The sequence below is a fragment of the Coffea arabica genome, chromosome 2e, assembly GCF_036785885.1.
Source record: "Coffea arabica cultivar ET-39 chromosome 2e, Coffea Arabica ET-39 HiFi, whole genome shotgun sequence".
Taxonomy (NCBI): Eukaryota; Viridiplantae; Streptophyta; class Magnoliopsida; order Gentianales; family Rubiaceae; genus Coffea; species Coffea arabica.
In genome coordinates, this window is record NC_092313.1 from 69,970,749 (window position 1) to 69,985,409 (window position 14,661).

General features: G+C 36.1%; 1 protein-coding gene across 2 annotated transcripts; it reads right to left on the minus strand.

Moving 5' to 3' along the window:
* Positions 1-2,145: 2,145 nt before the first annotated feature.
* LOC113732814 (peroxisomal adenine nucleotide carrier 1-like) lies at positions 2,146-7,004 on the minus strand. 2 transcript variants are annotated; one of them, XM_072080846.1, is made up of 5 exons: positions 6,303-7,004; positions 4,199-4,307; positions 3,117-3,263; positions 2,772-2,929; positions 2,146-2,697 (listed from the first exon to the last, which is right to left on the minus strand). In XM_072080846.1, exons 1-5 carry the CDS (start codon positions 6,443-6,445, stop codon positions 2,400-2,402), a joined length of 855 nt encoding a protein of 284 aa, XP_071936947.1. In that variant the 5' UTR covers positions 6,446-7,004; the 3' UTR covers positions 2,146-2,399. The 2 variants fall into 2 exon arrangements, with proteins under 2 accessions (XP_071936947.1, XP_027114599.1); XM_027258798.2 differs by having other exon boundaries at positions 4,199-4,430; positions 6,303-6,998.
* Between the last annotated feature and the right edge of the window lie 7,657 nt (positions 7,005-14,661).

The following is a 14,661-nucleotide window of genomic DNA, read 5'->3' on the forward strand; positions in this document are numbered from 1 at the left end:
ATTTATCTCCATTATAGAGTTTCATTACAAGGCTCACTCTTCAAATCCTGTCACGTGAGGTTACTTACGGTAATTCTTACCACATGACTTATTATACGTATTAGGAGGATTTGAAGAGTGTGACTTGATAAAGAGGCTCCATATTGGGGCTGAGGATCGGAAGTGCTTTCTTTCAACATCAGCATGCAAAATTGGGAGATATAAAAGGAGATGTCCAAATCTACAATAGTATTTCCAAATCTTGAAGAAGACACGGATAAATTGAAAAGTGAAAACCAAATCATCCAATTGGTAACATTTACATCAATTTTGCAACTTGCAAGTTTGATCACGATAACTAAGTTGAGCTTCTTCAAAAAGAACCTCGAGCTTGAGAGCTGGTTGAGGCTGTCTACAAAGTGACGAGGCTCGAATAGGTTCAAAATCATCAGAAAGAGCCATGAGAAACTGAATCACCGGCTGTTGATCCTTATAAGCAGCAACTTTTTCAGCATTAACTGTACACTTAAAAGTTGGCTCAAAACTGGTTAATTGATCCCAGACTGCATTCATGTTTGCAATAAGCTGATACACTGGTTCTTGATCTTCTTGCTTCAAGCGATGAAGAGTTTGCAAGAGTAGGTATTGATCAATAAGATTCCAACCAATATAGCGATTGGCCAGAAAATCCCAGACCTCCTTAGCAGTATCAAAGCTGCCACGAGGAGCAGAAGTGTTGTAGAACCAAGTGATGATCAGATGATTCTGACTGTCCCAATCCTCCAATCTCTCAGGAAACTTATCAGCTTCTTCACCCTCCTTTTGGATTGGTTTGGTTGCATCAATAATGATGAGATACCAAAGTTTTTGACGGATGAGAAAGCATTTCATATATAGACTGTGCCAAGATGATTGGTATAGGACGAGTAATTTCTGATGAAACAGAAATGTAGCAGCAAAAAGTTACCAAAGAGTGCAATAAACAGGGACAGTTTTCACTTACAACTAAAAGACCAAAACAAATCAGAAAGGAACAATCATGACAAGGGCCAATGCAGGCTTAGTATTTGCTTTGTATAGACGGCATCTGTTTCTTGTAAACTATCAAAAGAAGAACATGAGAGAAAAATAAGCTGAAAACATCAAATTCGCCTTTATACCCATGTGTAATTCTGATCACTATTGCAGAAAATTTTCATTTACTCGTTACAATACACTTAATCTGAGTATGATAGAATTCTTTAAGCTTAATTTTTCGTTAAGTATCAAGTAGTTATGCTATCGCACAAATGCATGGTAGATTTCATACACACCCTCCAGCAATTATTTCTCATGTGGAAGAAATCAATATGAACATTAAGGAAAAGAATCCGTTTCACTTTCTGCCATTGACAAGATTTCCAAGTTCCCCCAAAAAAAAAAAAAAAAAAGCTTATCCAAGTATAGAAAAAATTTCTGGCAAGAAAGAAAGTAAAACTCAACTTTTCCATTACCGGTAAGTTGGACGGTGACATGGGACAGTTTGTCTGCCAAAACCTGTAACATTAAACCACAACAAAAAAAATTCTCTTCTTCTTTAAACGGGTTTTGGCGACTAATAATACATTTGGAAATTCTTACGAAAAAGGTGCCTTTGAAGCAAATGCATAAACATGATGATATGGTTTTTTTTTTAAAAAAAAATTTTGTTTAACAAATGAGAGATCTTATCTACAATTCATCCCATCTTACCATTCAATCCAACCCAATCCACCCCCAATATGCTTATCTTTATTAAATAAAATCATATGATTTCTTTACGGATTCTTCTCTCATCATGACGAAGTTAAATTTTCTCCTTGTGTGCAAATGCTTTTTTTTTTTTTTTTACTTTTTTCATTCAATAGAGATTCCAGACCTTAAACGTGGAAAGGAAAAAGGCTGTTTTCTTTCACAGCATAAATACGGTTAGTGACACTTTTTCTTCTTTTTTTTTTTCAATGGTTGCTGACACACTCATACTGGCGCTTTTATTTGTAATGCTACTTCAATTAGTGCGAGCATCAATAAAATGATTTCAAATACAAACTCAATACAATTCAACCGACCTAAATAGCACCAGAGATTGCGCAACAGGATTGAATCAGTCATTATGCTACAAATCATCTAGGCAAAGCTAATCCAGAGTAAATTAAAATGATTTCTTCAACTTACACTGAAATAATTGAACATTTTTGCATCAATTTATTTATATTTCACCAAAACACATGCGGCGGATCTAACAAATTCTTGCATCCAAAGAACCAAAGAATCCTTTTGAAAAGCAGACAGATTTTCCTGTTGCTTCACTGAAACTTAACTTATTAAATCTTTAGCATTTTGCTACCTCCTGGGATAGTTCTGTACAAACAGTATTGCACTTGCCGTCATCATCGCTATCATTATGCATTCTTTAATCTAGCCTGATTAAGCATCAATAACCTCCTCATTGCAAGTAGAAGGATCCAAGTTGTTGCAGAGATCTTTTCCTTAATCATTAACAGCAATGCTGAGCTTAGAACTGTTTTCAAGATTTGAGCTTGCAGTCCCTTAAAAAACCCTGGAATCCCTTCTTTCCTCCAGATAGAGCAAAGAACAGTGGAGATAGTCTTCCTGGATTTTGGCTTCGCTTTGCTATCCACTTTGACTTTCTTATCCACTTCATCATTTGCGTCAGCAGCTTGAATCATGACTTTACACCTGATTACAACATGAGGGTAAATGATTGGCTAGATAAGCTGCAACTGAAAGAGAGGTGACAAAGCAGTAAGCACCTTATCGCAGGATATGTCAAAACTGTGGCTACACTCTTGGAGAGGGCACCTAAGACGAAAGCAGACAATGCAGAAAGTGCTACAGCGGATGATCCCACATCGTTGTTAGCCCGCTTGCTCGTCAACATTCTTTGTTTCAGTTGATCAAAAACTGTATACTGCAGCATTTGATGTTCTACCATCAGCATATACTATGAATCCATCCATAAACATATTCCATGTGAAATTTCAAATGTTCCTTCTTAACAGACACATCTTGAAGTTCCATGAATAAATACGTTCATTAAGAATCTAGATCCTTCAGTTATTAATTGGTTATGTTTTCTTCCGTGTAATATGAAGTACCTGAATGGCTGGGTTGGAAGTCAATAGAAGAGAAATTCCAAGGCCATCAAATGCATCACTCCAACTGCCTTCTGTAAGTGTTCTCCAGAGGCCTTTTGACTTCCCAAATGCACTTGTCTGCATCCTTGAGGAAGCTGTATCCAGGGGCTACAAGGTAAAAACAATCACTTCAACACTAGAATCAACTAAAGCACCTCCAGTCTTTTTGGCCGAATTTCCATATGAATTAATTGGCAGCAGTGGACAGTTCTGTTTGGGCTACACAACATGACACAGAATGATGAAAGCTACAAAAATGAAATGAATTAGCAAGTGTTGTAAAAGCTGCCACACAATTAATTTTGATTCTGAATAAGCTTAAATGATGTCAGTCTAAGTATGAATTTGGATTCATGAGCTTGTATGTAGGCATGGAACATTTGGCCAGAAAATTCACACGCCAAAATTTTTTTCATTAATATCATGAATAATGTTGATGTAAGATCTTATACATGTAATCTATCATTTAGATGAGATACGAGCTGAGAAAAATGTTTGACCCAAATCCTAACAGATAGAAGACAAGAACATTTAAAAGTTTGCTTAGGATATTTAATTCTTATTCTTCAATTAATTGCACTGCCTCCAATAGATCCCTTGGTGCCATGCCTGTCCCACTAGGTTACTCAAGGCAGGACTGGTCCAGGTGCACCTTCAGCAGCAAGGCAATGTGATTGGAAATTTGGAAAAGGGCATTTCAGAGCTTAAAAAATTCAATGAAAAATTAGAAAATGCAGGAGAAAATACAAATAATCAACTCATCTATCACTGCAATTAGTGTCCTACTCTTGTTGCTGGTTAATTATATGTTATATTTGTTCAAGTTTCACGAAATCATGTCATCAGCATTAGAATGACGGTACACATAATATTTCACAGTTCACCTAAGTAGCATACAACTCCCAGATGCTATAGTCGTTCTAAAACCACATCAAAATAAATGCAGTTCTATACATGCAATTGAGCAGTTATTAAGGGTCCCCAAGACATAAAATATGGCTGTTGTTTCCTTTGAAAATCTGAATTGAAAAGTAATTTCTTACTTGAGTAGCAATGGCAGTACAAGCTCCAGCTGCAGCAGCAAGAATCAAGTTGGCTTTTGTGCCAATTGATTTGTAGCCAGTCCTCTCCAAGTAGAGTCTCTTAAAGTGGCTATATCCATAAAAATAAACAAACTGAGCAATAAAAGATTGTAAGTTCTTGGTACCAAGCCCCTGGTACAATGAAAAAACTTGACCAGTTGAAATTGCCTCCAATAAAACATCTGAAAGATTTCTGCAGAAAGCAAAGCACATAATGCACTTAGTAAGAATTTAGTTATCAGCTACAAGTTTAATTTCACTACAGAAATCCTATCAAGCAAAAAAGTGCACACTGCATGGGGCATGACCGGAGAAAAAAAATGCTATAATAAAAAGAATCAGAACAGATGATAATAAGTTCCTATAATAAATTGAGTCCTAACATGGTTGAATCCCTATCTTTAGGCTATGAAAGCATTAAGGTGTCTCATACAGATAGTCATAACATACAGAGACAAAAGTAATTAACTTAAGAAGTCAAAAGTTAATATCCGCACCAGAAGTTCCATAAGCCTCAGATAAAACATCTTATACACAAATGGTTAATGTGTTTCAACTTAATGGCTTAAACTTCCACCAACACAGGGCCAAGACCTCCAGATGAAGTGCTCAGAGATTATAGGTTTCATAGTCAGATAGAACATCAAAGCGAACAAGACAAGCACTCTCTTTGTTTCTTTTCATTTTTGATAGGTAAAGTAGGTTTAGCACCTCTAGTACAAGACACGAATATGCTAGAGAAATTCTTCTATCTTGCAACCAATTTTTTGTACTTCACTCTCTCTTTGTGGCTGTTTAATTAGATATAAAAGAAGAAGAATAAGAGGCAGCGGAGCACAATTAGTAGGGCATTGCCTTAAGATGAAACTGATAAACTTCAGCACCGACTACTAACACTCCGTAGACACGAGGCCACCCGAAAAGGAAAACAAATCAGGGAAAGATCATTAAGGTACTTAACAGAAGATGATGGCACTTTATGGCTACTGGTGTGATATATAGTTTGACCATTTGATATACATACTCATTATACAGAATTTGTAGAAAGATCAATAAGGCATGGTAGATTCATCTAATGTCTTCATTGCTTTTAATAAATAGTTGCAGACTCCTCATGATGGGCTCCTTAGCAATAACGTGTGCAAAGCCTGTGGGAGTATATAGATTTTAAATAGTCCAAGGAGTGAGAAAAGACTGACTATGACATAACGAAAAAGACATTAGACAAGAACCAATTGCTTTACAGAGTATTCAGCTGCCATTGATACTATTATGTCAATGAACGTCCTCCAAGGGTTTTGGTGTGTCTATCATTTGATACTCATGCTTGTAGGAAATAATTTGTGTAAACCAAGAACTGAGCGTAAAAATTGACAAATTTCTTCAAGAAACAAACTAAACCACAGCTTTCACCTGAGAACCTTAAGTATTAGTTTCCAAAATTGCAGCCAAGCAAATAGCCAACCAAATTGGTTAGGTAACTTGGTTGAGGTTCAAAATAGCAGGAACTTCCAGAGAAGTTACCATCTTCTGGAGAATACATGTGAAATTTCGATATTATCCTTAAAACCTAGCTTAGTCTAGAAAGCATATAGGGCAATACAACTCCTGAAAAATTGATCATTAGCTCAACAGGACAACTCAATCTCCAAAATTCCAGCATTTTAGCGTGCATTTAATCTGGCAATATGTCCTTAGAATCATATCACCAAAATCAAATCATTAATCAGAGATTACAAAAAGAAAAACCTTAATTCCAATATTGAACAACAGGTTGATCACCCAATTTCTTAATGTGGAAAAAACTACAACTTCCATTTCCAAACAAATTCTTCAAGATCCTCTCTTTTAGAAGACCAAAAATCTCATAATTAATCACCACTGATCTAGCAGGAACGACACGGCCAGCAAATCAACGAAAAGCCATAAAGTTCCATACTTTAGGATTTCTCAGACCCACCAAAAAAAAAATTCATCTATAATATACACAGATTTCCATTTCAGGATAACAAAAATTAAGAACCATAATCAAGAAATGAGCTAAAAGAATTAGAAACAAAAGCACCTGTATCTGGGTTGACCATGGGCTCGAAGCTCAGCCTGGAACTTAGCTTTGCAGGTGTCAAGAGGGTACAAGACGGTGGTGCTAACCAGTGCTCCAACGGCCCCTGAGGTGGCCTCTGACAATGATCCCAAATCAATCGACATGATAGTAATAATATTTTACCGGGATCACCAGAGAAAAATGATTAGAGTCTAGAAAAACAGAGAAAAAAGCAAATGGGATTTCTGTGAAAAACAGGAATTTTATATTCTCATGATGGGATTGCTATAAGAAGAAAGTTGAAGATGAACGAAGTTTCTATGTTGGTGACGATATTCAGAACTCTAACGACTAAATTGGGTAGCCGGCAAGAATTAGGTGGAAGTTGAAGACCATTCCAACTTGAGTTCAATATTGTCGTGATTTTCGATTTGGATTTTGCTACGTAATTCGGTGTCGGAACATCGGAAAGCGACTTGGGGACAATGTTGGAACGGGAACAGCCGAAATAGGAATGGGAAAGGAGATCCGTCTGCAACCTGACAAATTTTCCCTTCATCAACAGCGCGTAACTTCTTTTGTTCACCGTGTAACTTTTTTTCCACAGGTTGTATTTTCACAACAGATAGTGATGAGCCCCACACTTGGCGCGAAAATCAATTTACCACTTGTTATCTGAGCCGTCCATTTTTTCATGGTCCAATCTGGACCATGAACCGTGCCCCTGCCCCAAATCCGTCTTGGGTGGCGTTTCTTGGGATGTGTAAATAAACGTGACAGATACAGATTGGAAGTGTTCCGTCTTATTTCGTTTTTCCATGGCCCAGCGTTATGTTGCGAGAATCATGAGCCTTTTTTCTTCCTACAAGGCTACAACCACCTTAAATTCGTACGCATGCGTTTTTGTAATGCCCAATCGGAGAAGCCTAGGTCACTCAGGCCCACGAAAAATGGCTTAGTCTAGGGTCACAAAGCCCGCCAGACAAATTACATGCTGGTTGACTCGAGTGCAAATTACGTGATGGGGCTTTAGCATAGTTTGAAACTAGTTCAGGATCTCGGGTGTAGTCAAGTTAAAACGGAATTCCACTCCAAATTCGGGCCTCACTTGGTTCAATATGCGAGAGATAATTAGAGATGTAAATAAGCCTAATCAAATTCAACATTCTAATGTTCAAGTTTCTTTGATTATTTTAACAAACTTGACTTATTTATTTATCGAACCGAGTTTGAATAAGTATTTTTATTGAATTTGAATGTTATCGAATATAAAACACTATTCAGTTTTAACTTGACTAGTTGGCGAACTAAATTCGAACTATCTCTTACCAAGATAAACTCGATTCAAATATTAAGTAGTTTGATTCATTTTTCAATACTAAAGATAATCAAGTTTGTTTTAATTTTATTTCGCGAACTCTTAAGTAGGGATTAGATTTGTCAACTTAATCAATTTGGAGAAGGGTCGGGTTGGATGGTAAGGTGAAAAAAATTGTAAGTACGAGAATTCTTGAATTCAAAACCTCCCACTTACAAAAGAAAAAAAAAAGAAAAAACTCAATCAATTTTGGCACAAGGGAACTCCTATGGATTTTTTTTTTTTTGGTCAATTGGTAAAATTTATACATTATTCCTATTCTAACTTTTTAGGAGAGAGTGTGCGCGCATCGTGTAGGTGTTTGGTGCCTGTGGTTAAAAAGAATTTTTCATTGGACAAATCATAGTACATTCTGAAAAGAAATAATCATCAAATATGACAAAATTAATAATAGTATATTCTAATTGCAACACACACTTATGCACTTTATTTTATGAATGATTTTATAATTTTACTATTCCCAAAAGACCCCTATAGATGTCAGTTGAAAATCGTTCAAGAGGAGACATAAGTTATTTCAGACAAAAGAATACCCTCCAACAGCTAATTATAGTAACGTGTTAATATATTTTTGTGTTAATTGCACAACAAAAAATCACACTTCAATTAAATGTGTCTATAACACTATTTCAATAATTACACCAATACAAAAACTTATATGAGTTGTACTTGATGCAAAAACAGTTGCAAAATAATTCCATATTCTAGAAATACCTAAATGTTTTCATAAATCAAAACTTTAAATGTACCAAAATGAAGGCATTTTGATAAATATACCTAAACACATGGTCCCCTCAGTTGTACTAAAAGTTTTTAAAGAACTACACAATATTCCACATTCCCAAAAAGTCCCTATGATAAGATTTCCGTTGCATACGAATCTCGTAATCAACAAGTCCGGATCATGATGGTAATAGTCAAGTTTGGTAGCGGAAAACCTACGACCCAATCTAACTCCCGAAGTGCTAATTTCTTGATATTATTTCTACCCACAACCTAACAAGTTAGCAAACCAAAATTTGATAGAACAACGCCACAATTAAGTGCATTTATTGATTGATAAGTCAAGAATTGAACACTCAAAAGAACCTCTAAAGTAGTCAAAAAGAACTCACAAAAAGTTAAGAGATAAACTCTTAATTTGCTAGAAATTTCGTCTATCCTCTTGGAAAAAACATTTTTGCCTCTTGTTATAGAGTTTACAAGATAATTAACCAATTCCAATTAGGAAACTAATTGACTATTTCGGCTCCTAAGACTTTCCTAAACTAGCCAACCCTAACAACCTCAAAACTAACTAGAAAAGTCAAGAAAAATAAGTCAAAATAGCAACTAAATAATTCAGCTATTTAAACAACTCAAATCTAACCGAATGCAACCAATTCAACTACCAAAACAATGACGAAACAAGTTATTATAAAGACTAGCTTGCTGGATCACTTGAATCAACATGATAATTGAACGTTCTTCTTGATTAAGATTTTCAACCACTTAAGAACCTTCAATTGCCTCACGAACAACATGAACAAATATGTTGAGTTGATCTTTGAATTTCTTGGCATGCTCTCTAATAATTGGTCTAACTGAAACAAGAACTTGATCATTACTTGAACCAAGCGACACTTGAGCACCCACGTCTCCCATCGTGTTATCATTCCTATCCTCTTGAGAAGGATTTGTCCTTAAATTAAAAACGTCATCTACAGCAAAAGGACTCAAATCAGAAACGTTGAATGTAGCACTAACACCATACTAATCTGATAGCTCAAGCTTGTAGGCATTGTCCTTGATACATTCTGACACTTGAAACGGTCCATTTCCACATGGTAGCAACTTGTTGCGGCGTTGAATTGGGAAACGCTCCTTATGCATATATAACCAGACCCAATCACCAAATTCAAACACCATATTTTGACGCCCCTTATTAGCATGTTTGGTGCATTGAATAGTATGTTTTTCAATATTGGAACGTACCTTCTCATGTAAATGCCTAACAAACTCAGCGCTTTTGTTGCCATCTAAGCTAATACGCTCATAGATAAAGGAACTAAATCCAGACGTGTCAATGGATTAAAATCATAAATGAATTCAAATGGCGAGAATCAAATAGTAGAATACATAGTACGATTGTAAGCAAACTCTTCATGAGATAGACACTCCTTCCAATTCCTAAGGTGCTTTTTAATAATGTCACGCAACAAGGTAGACAAGGTGCTATTGATCACCTCCATTTAGCCATCTGTTTGAGGGTGACTAGAAGTAGAGAATAACAACAACTTGGTTCTCAATTTAAATCATAGAGTCTTCCAAAATTAACTAAGAAATTTTACGTTTTGGTCAGAAACTATAGTTCTAGGTATGCCATACAATCTCACTATTTTCTTAAAGAACAAGTTAGTTATATGAGATGCATCATCGATCTTATAACACGCAACAAAATGAGTCATTTTGTAGAATCGGTCAATAACAACATAGATAGAATTATTGCCATGTCTAAACCTAAGTAAATTAATGATGAAATCCGTGGAGATATATATCCGCGGTTCTTGAGGAATAGGTAAAGGTGTATAAAAACCGTAAGGGCGTACCTTAAATTTGACTTGCTTCCACGTCACGCATCGTTCCACTATCCTCTCTACATCACGCTTCATATGTGGCCAAAAGAAATGTTCCTGCAAAATGTGAAACATTTTAGCGACACCAAAGTGTCCTATTAAACCCCTACTATGCGACTCTTTTACCAACAGTTCAAGAATTAAACTAGAAGGTATACATAACCTATGTACGTAGTATAAATAGCCATCAGAAAGGTAGAACTTACTTTGAGCAGTTTTACTACATGTCACATAAACCTCTTCAAAGTCATGGTCATTAGCATAAACCTCTTTAATTAATTTAAATCCAAATAACTTAGCATCCAAAGTAGTAATGAGAGAATACTTATGTGATAATGCATCAGCCACAATATGTGTCTTACCAACTTTATACTTAATCACATATGGAAAGGATTCAACAAATGAGATCCATCGTGCATGTTTCTTACTCAAGTTATTTTGTACCTATAAATATTTAAGAGATTCATGATCCGTATGAATCACAAATTCCTTTGGTGTTAAATAATACTACCATACTTATAATGCATGAACTAAGGCATAGAGTTCCTTGTCATATGTAAAGTAGTTCAAAATCACACCATTCAACTTTTCACTAAAATAAGCAATCGGCTTCCCTTTTTGAATCAACACAGCACCAATCCCAATACATGAAACATCACATTCAATTTCAAATATCTTTAAAAAGTTAAGTAAGGATAATAAAGGTGTGTGTGAGAGTTTGTATTTCAAATTTTGAAAAGTTTTGTCTTGTACTTCTCCCCAATGAAACTTTTCATTTTTCTTGATAAGTTTAGTCAATAGAGCAGTTAGGGTATTGAAGTCTTTCACAAATCTTCTATAAAATCCGGCAAAACCATGAAAGCTCATAATATCGCCAATGAATATAAGCGTTGGCTATTTTTGAATTGTCTTAACCTTTTGTTCATCTACCTACGTATCCTGTGCACTAATAAGTAGTATAGAAACACAAGTTTGTCAGTGTAAAAATTACACTTTTTGAGATTAGCGTAAAGTTTTTCCTTTCGAAACACGTCCAAAACAGCACGTAAATGCTCTATGTGCTCATCAATACTCTTCTTAAATACTAAAATGTCATCAAAATATACTACAACAAATTTACCTAAGAACGGGCGTAACGCATGAGTCATTAAATGCAAAAAAGTACTTGGTGCATTACTTAACCCAAAAGGCATAACTAGCCACTCGTACAACTCATACTTAGTTTTAAAAGTAGTTTTCCATTCATTCCCTTCTTTTATCCTAATTTGATGGTAGTCGTTTTTCAAATCAATTTTAGTGAAAATTACTGCACCATAAAGTTCATCAAACGCGTCATCTAATCTTGGAATTGGGTGACGATACTTTACCGTAATGCCATTGATAGCTCTACAATTGGTGCACATGTGCCACGTACCATCTTTCTTTGATACTAGGATGACTAGAACTACACACGGGTTAAGACTTTCTCTCGCCCACCCTTTGCTCAAAAGATCATCAACTTGCTTTTGAAACTCCTTCATCTTCTCTGAATTGCTTTTATAGGCTGATCGATTCAGCAAAGTTGCATTAGGAATGAAATCTATTTGGTGCTCAATCCCATGAAGAGGGGGCAGTCTACTTGGTACATCATCAGGAAACACATCCACGTATTCTTACAAGAGAGAAACCACTTCACTAGTTAAGTTAGTATCCAAATCTTCATGGGACAGCTTTACGTCTTTGCATACAAGTACAAGAAGAAGTTGGTTAGAACTCACTATTTTCCTCACTTGTTTGGTTTTTGTAATCAACACATTTTTACTCTCATTTGTAACCTTTTTAGTCGAGTTATGAATTGTTTTTTTCCTCTCTTTTTTTGCCTCGACTTTCTCACTTTTTTTTTCTTTTCCTCATATTCTAATTTAAACACTTTTTGCAACCTCATTTAGCCTTCATAAGCTTGTTTAGGAGTAAGAGGTGCAAGGGTTACTTTCCTATCTCTAGGTACAAAAGAGTATTTGTTAAATACCCCATCAAAAGAAATTTTCTTATCAAATTGCCATGGTTACCTAAGTATGATGTGACTAGCTTGCAATAGTGCAACGTCACATAACGCCTCATCTTCGTATCGACCAATTTTGGAAGAAATAAGAACCTGTTTGGTGACACGAACTTTACCACTATTGTTAAGCCACTGTAGCTTATACGGTCGTAGATGGTCAGTCGTTGACAACTTCAATTTATCCACCATGAGGGCACTTGCAATGTTGGTGCAACTATCTCCATCAATGATCAAGTTACATAGCTTGTTTTTTATTAGGTAGCGCATATAAAATATGTTCTCATATTACACTTCCTTATCCTTGATCTGTGAGGTCAATGCTCTCCGAGCTATTAGTTCGAGCCCCACTTGTCCCTCTAAGGCACATTCTTCTCCAGAATCGTCATTCTTCTCAATCAAGGCTGGCATGTCTTCATACTCGTCTTCATCGTCCGTCACAATGTCTCCATTGGGTAAGCCTACCATTCTCCTTTGATTCAAGCATTGGTTAGCAATGTGATCTCGATCTTGACACTTGAAGCATCTATTATCACGTATGCGTCCCTTAGGCGGATGGTTGTTGGACTTGGATTGATTACTTCCCTTGGCAATCTCGAATTTGTTCTTGTTTGCACCATCACTTCTCGATTTTGAAGAGAAAGGGGCAGTTGGAAATTTTGTTTCACTCGTATTCGTTTGTCTAATGTTGGGAGAAGGCACACTATAATTAACTTGAGTTTGTCCCCTCTTCTTGAACCTTTGCTCCAATTTGACAACTTTATCAACTAGCTGATGACTCTCCATGTAGTGTTAAAACTCGACTCTTTCTGCTATCTTTGGACGCAAACTGTTTAAAAATCTAGCCATCATCACCTCTTTGTCTTCTTGTACATCAGTGTGAAGTATAAGTACTTTCATTTCCTTGAAGTACTCATCTATATTTTGACTCCCTTGAACTAAAGTTTGTAATTTCTGGTACAAGTTTCGATAATAATGCCCCAACACAAATCATGACCTCATAATCCCCTTCAACTTGGTTCAAGTAGGAACTTCTGGAAGTCTATTCCGTCTCCTACTCAAGCATAGTTGATCCCACCATACCACTGCGTACTCGAAAAACTCAATGACGGCCAACTTGACTTTTTGCTCCTTGGTGTAATCTTGGCACCTAAATACCATTTCAATCTTGGACTCCCACTCAAGATATGCCTCAGGATCAGATCTTCCTTTGAACTTAGGAATCTTTATCTTAATCGCTTTGAAAGGATCTCCCGTAACTTGATTGTTCCTCCTTCTCTTGCCTTGCATAGGGATCATATCATCCTCATAATTTGAATCATTGGATTCATGCCAAGGTGTCTTTTGCAAGGCTTCCTTTGGATATGGTTTGCAACATCTCTATTCTGTCCACTCGTTCCTCCACTCTTTCTAGTCGTTGATCCATAATTCTAGTGATATCTCCCTTCAAAGCTTTGGCCTAAAGCTTAAAATCAAAGGTTTGGGAACTTCTTTCTCCTCCGTTGGACATGATGATTTAACTTACAGAAGTTGTTAGTAATAAAAATATCCTCACTTCGCTCCCTTACGTGTATACTCTCACACTCGTGTATCACTCAAATAGCTAATCACTCTATTAAGCTAACCAATATCTCTCAAATCCTTGTTTGCACCCCTTTGAAGAAATTAGAACCTCCTCAAGTGCATATTGGCTCACCAACATAGTTACAGAAGTGTAGCGCTTGGTATGGGAGAGATATCGACTTGTTAAAGACTCAATATGTAACAACTCGACTCAATTTGTGCTTGTGAACCTACTAGATATATTGGATTCTTTAAGTTGGATGCAAGAGAAAATGGGTTGAAACTAACGGATCCTAGAAAAATTTACCTACCCGAAGTACGCTTGAACAATTTGGACTTAAATCTGATTCGGTTTGATATAAATGAAGCTGAAAAACTAGACTCGACAAAGTTGGAATATTGCTGAAAGTATACTTAGACAAATGACACGATGAACAACTAGTGATACGACAAAACTAATTACTAAAGACCCGACTCAAGAACTGAAAATTTAGAAACTAAATTCTGGACTTTAAGAACAAATTTGTATAGCTGGAACTACTGTAAAATGAGTGGAAACTAATGACTCAAGAAACTAAAAAAAATACTACTTAAGAATGATTACAAAAGAGTTACGCGACAATTGATCGTGTTGCAGCAATTAGGAAATAAGTAACCAGTGAGAATTCTTGATTAATCTGGAATTATACCCCTTTTCCCAATATAACAAGGATTTAACAAGCTGTAGTCACGAATTTTAAAGGAAAATCTAGACAGTTTGTTCGAATTGTACTAGTTAGTCAAATT

Bases quoted from the DNA above. Each gene is read 5' to 3' on its own strand.
- LOC113732814 (XM_027258798.2), bottom strand. From the start codon at position 6,445: ATGTCGATTGATTTGGGATCATTGTCAGAGGCCACCTCAGGGGCCGTT. The intron at 3,264-4,198 runs GTAAGAAATTAC...TTTACCTTGTAG, and splicing joins GTACTGCCATTGCTACTCAA to CCCCTGGATACAGCTTCCTC. The intron at 2,930-3,116 runs GTACTTCATATT...CAAATGCTGCAG, and splicing joins CTTCCAACCCAGCCATTCAG to TATACAGTTTTTGATCAACT.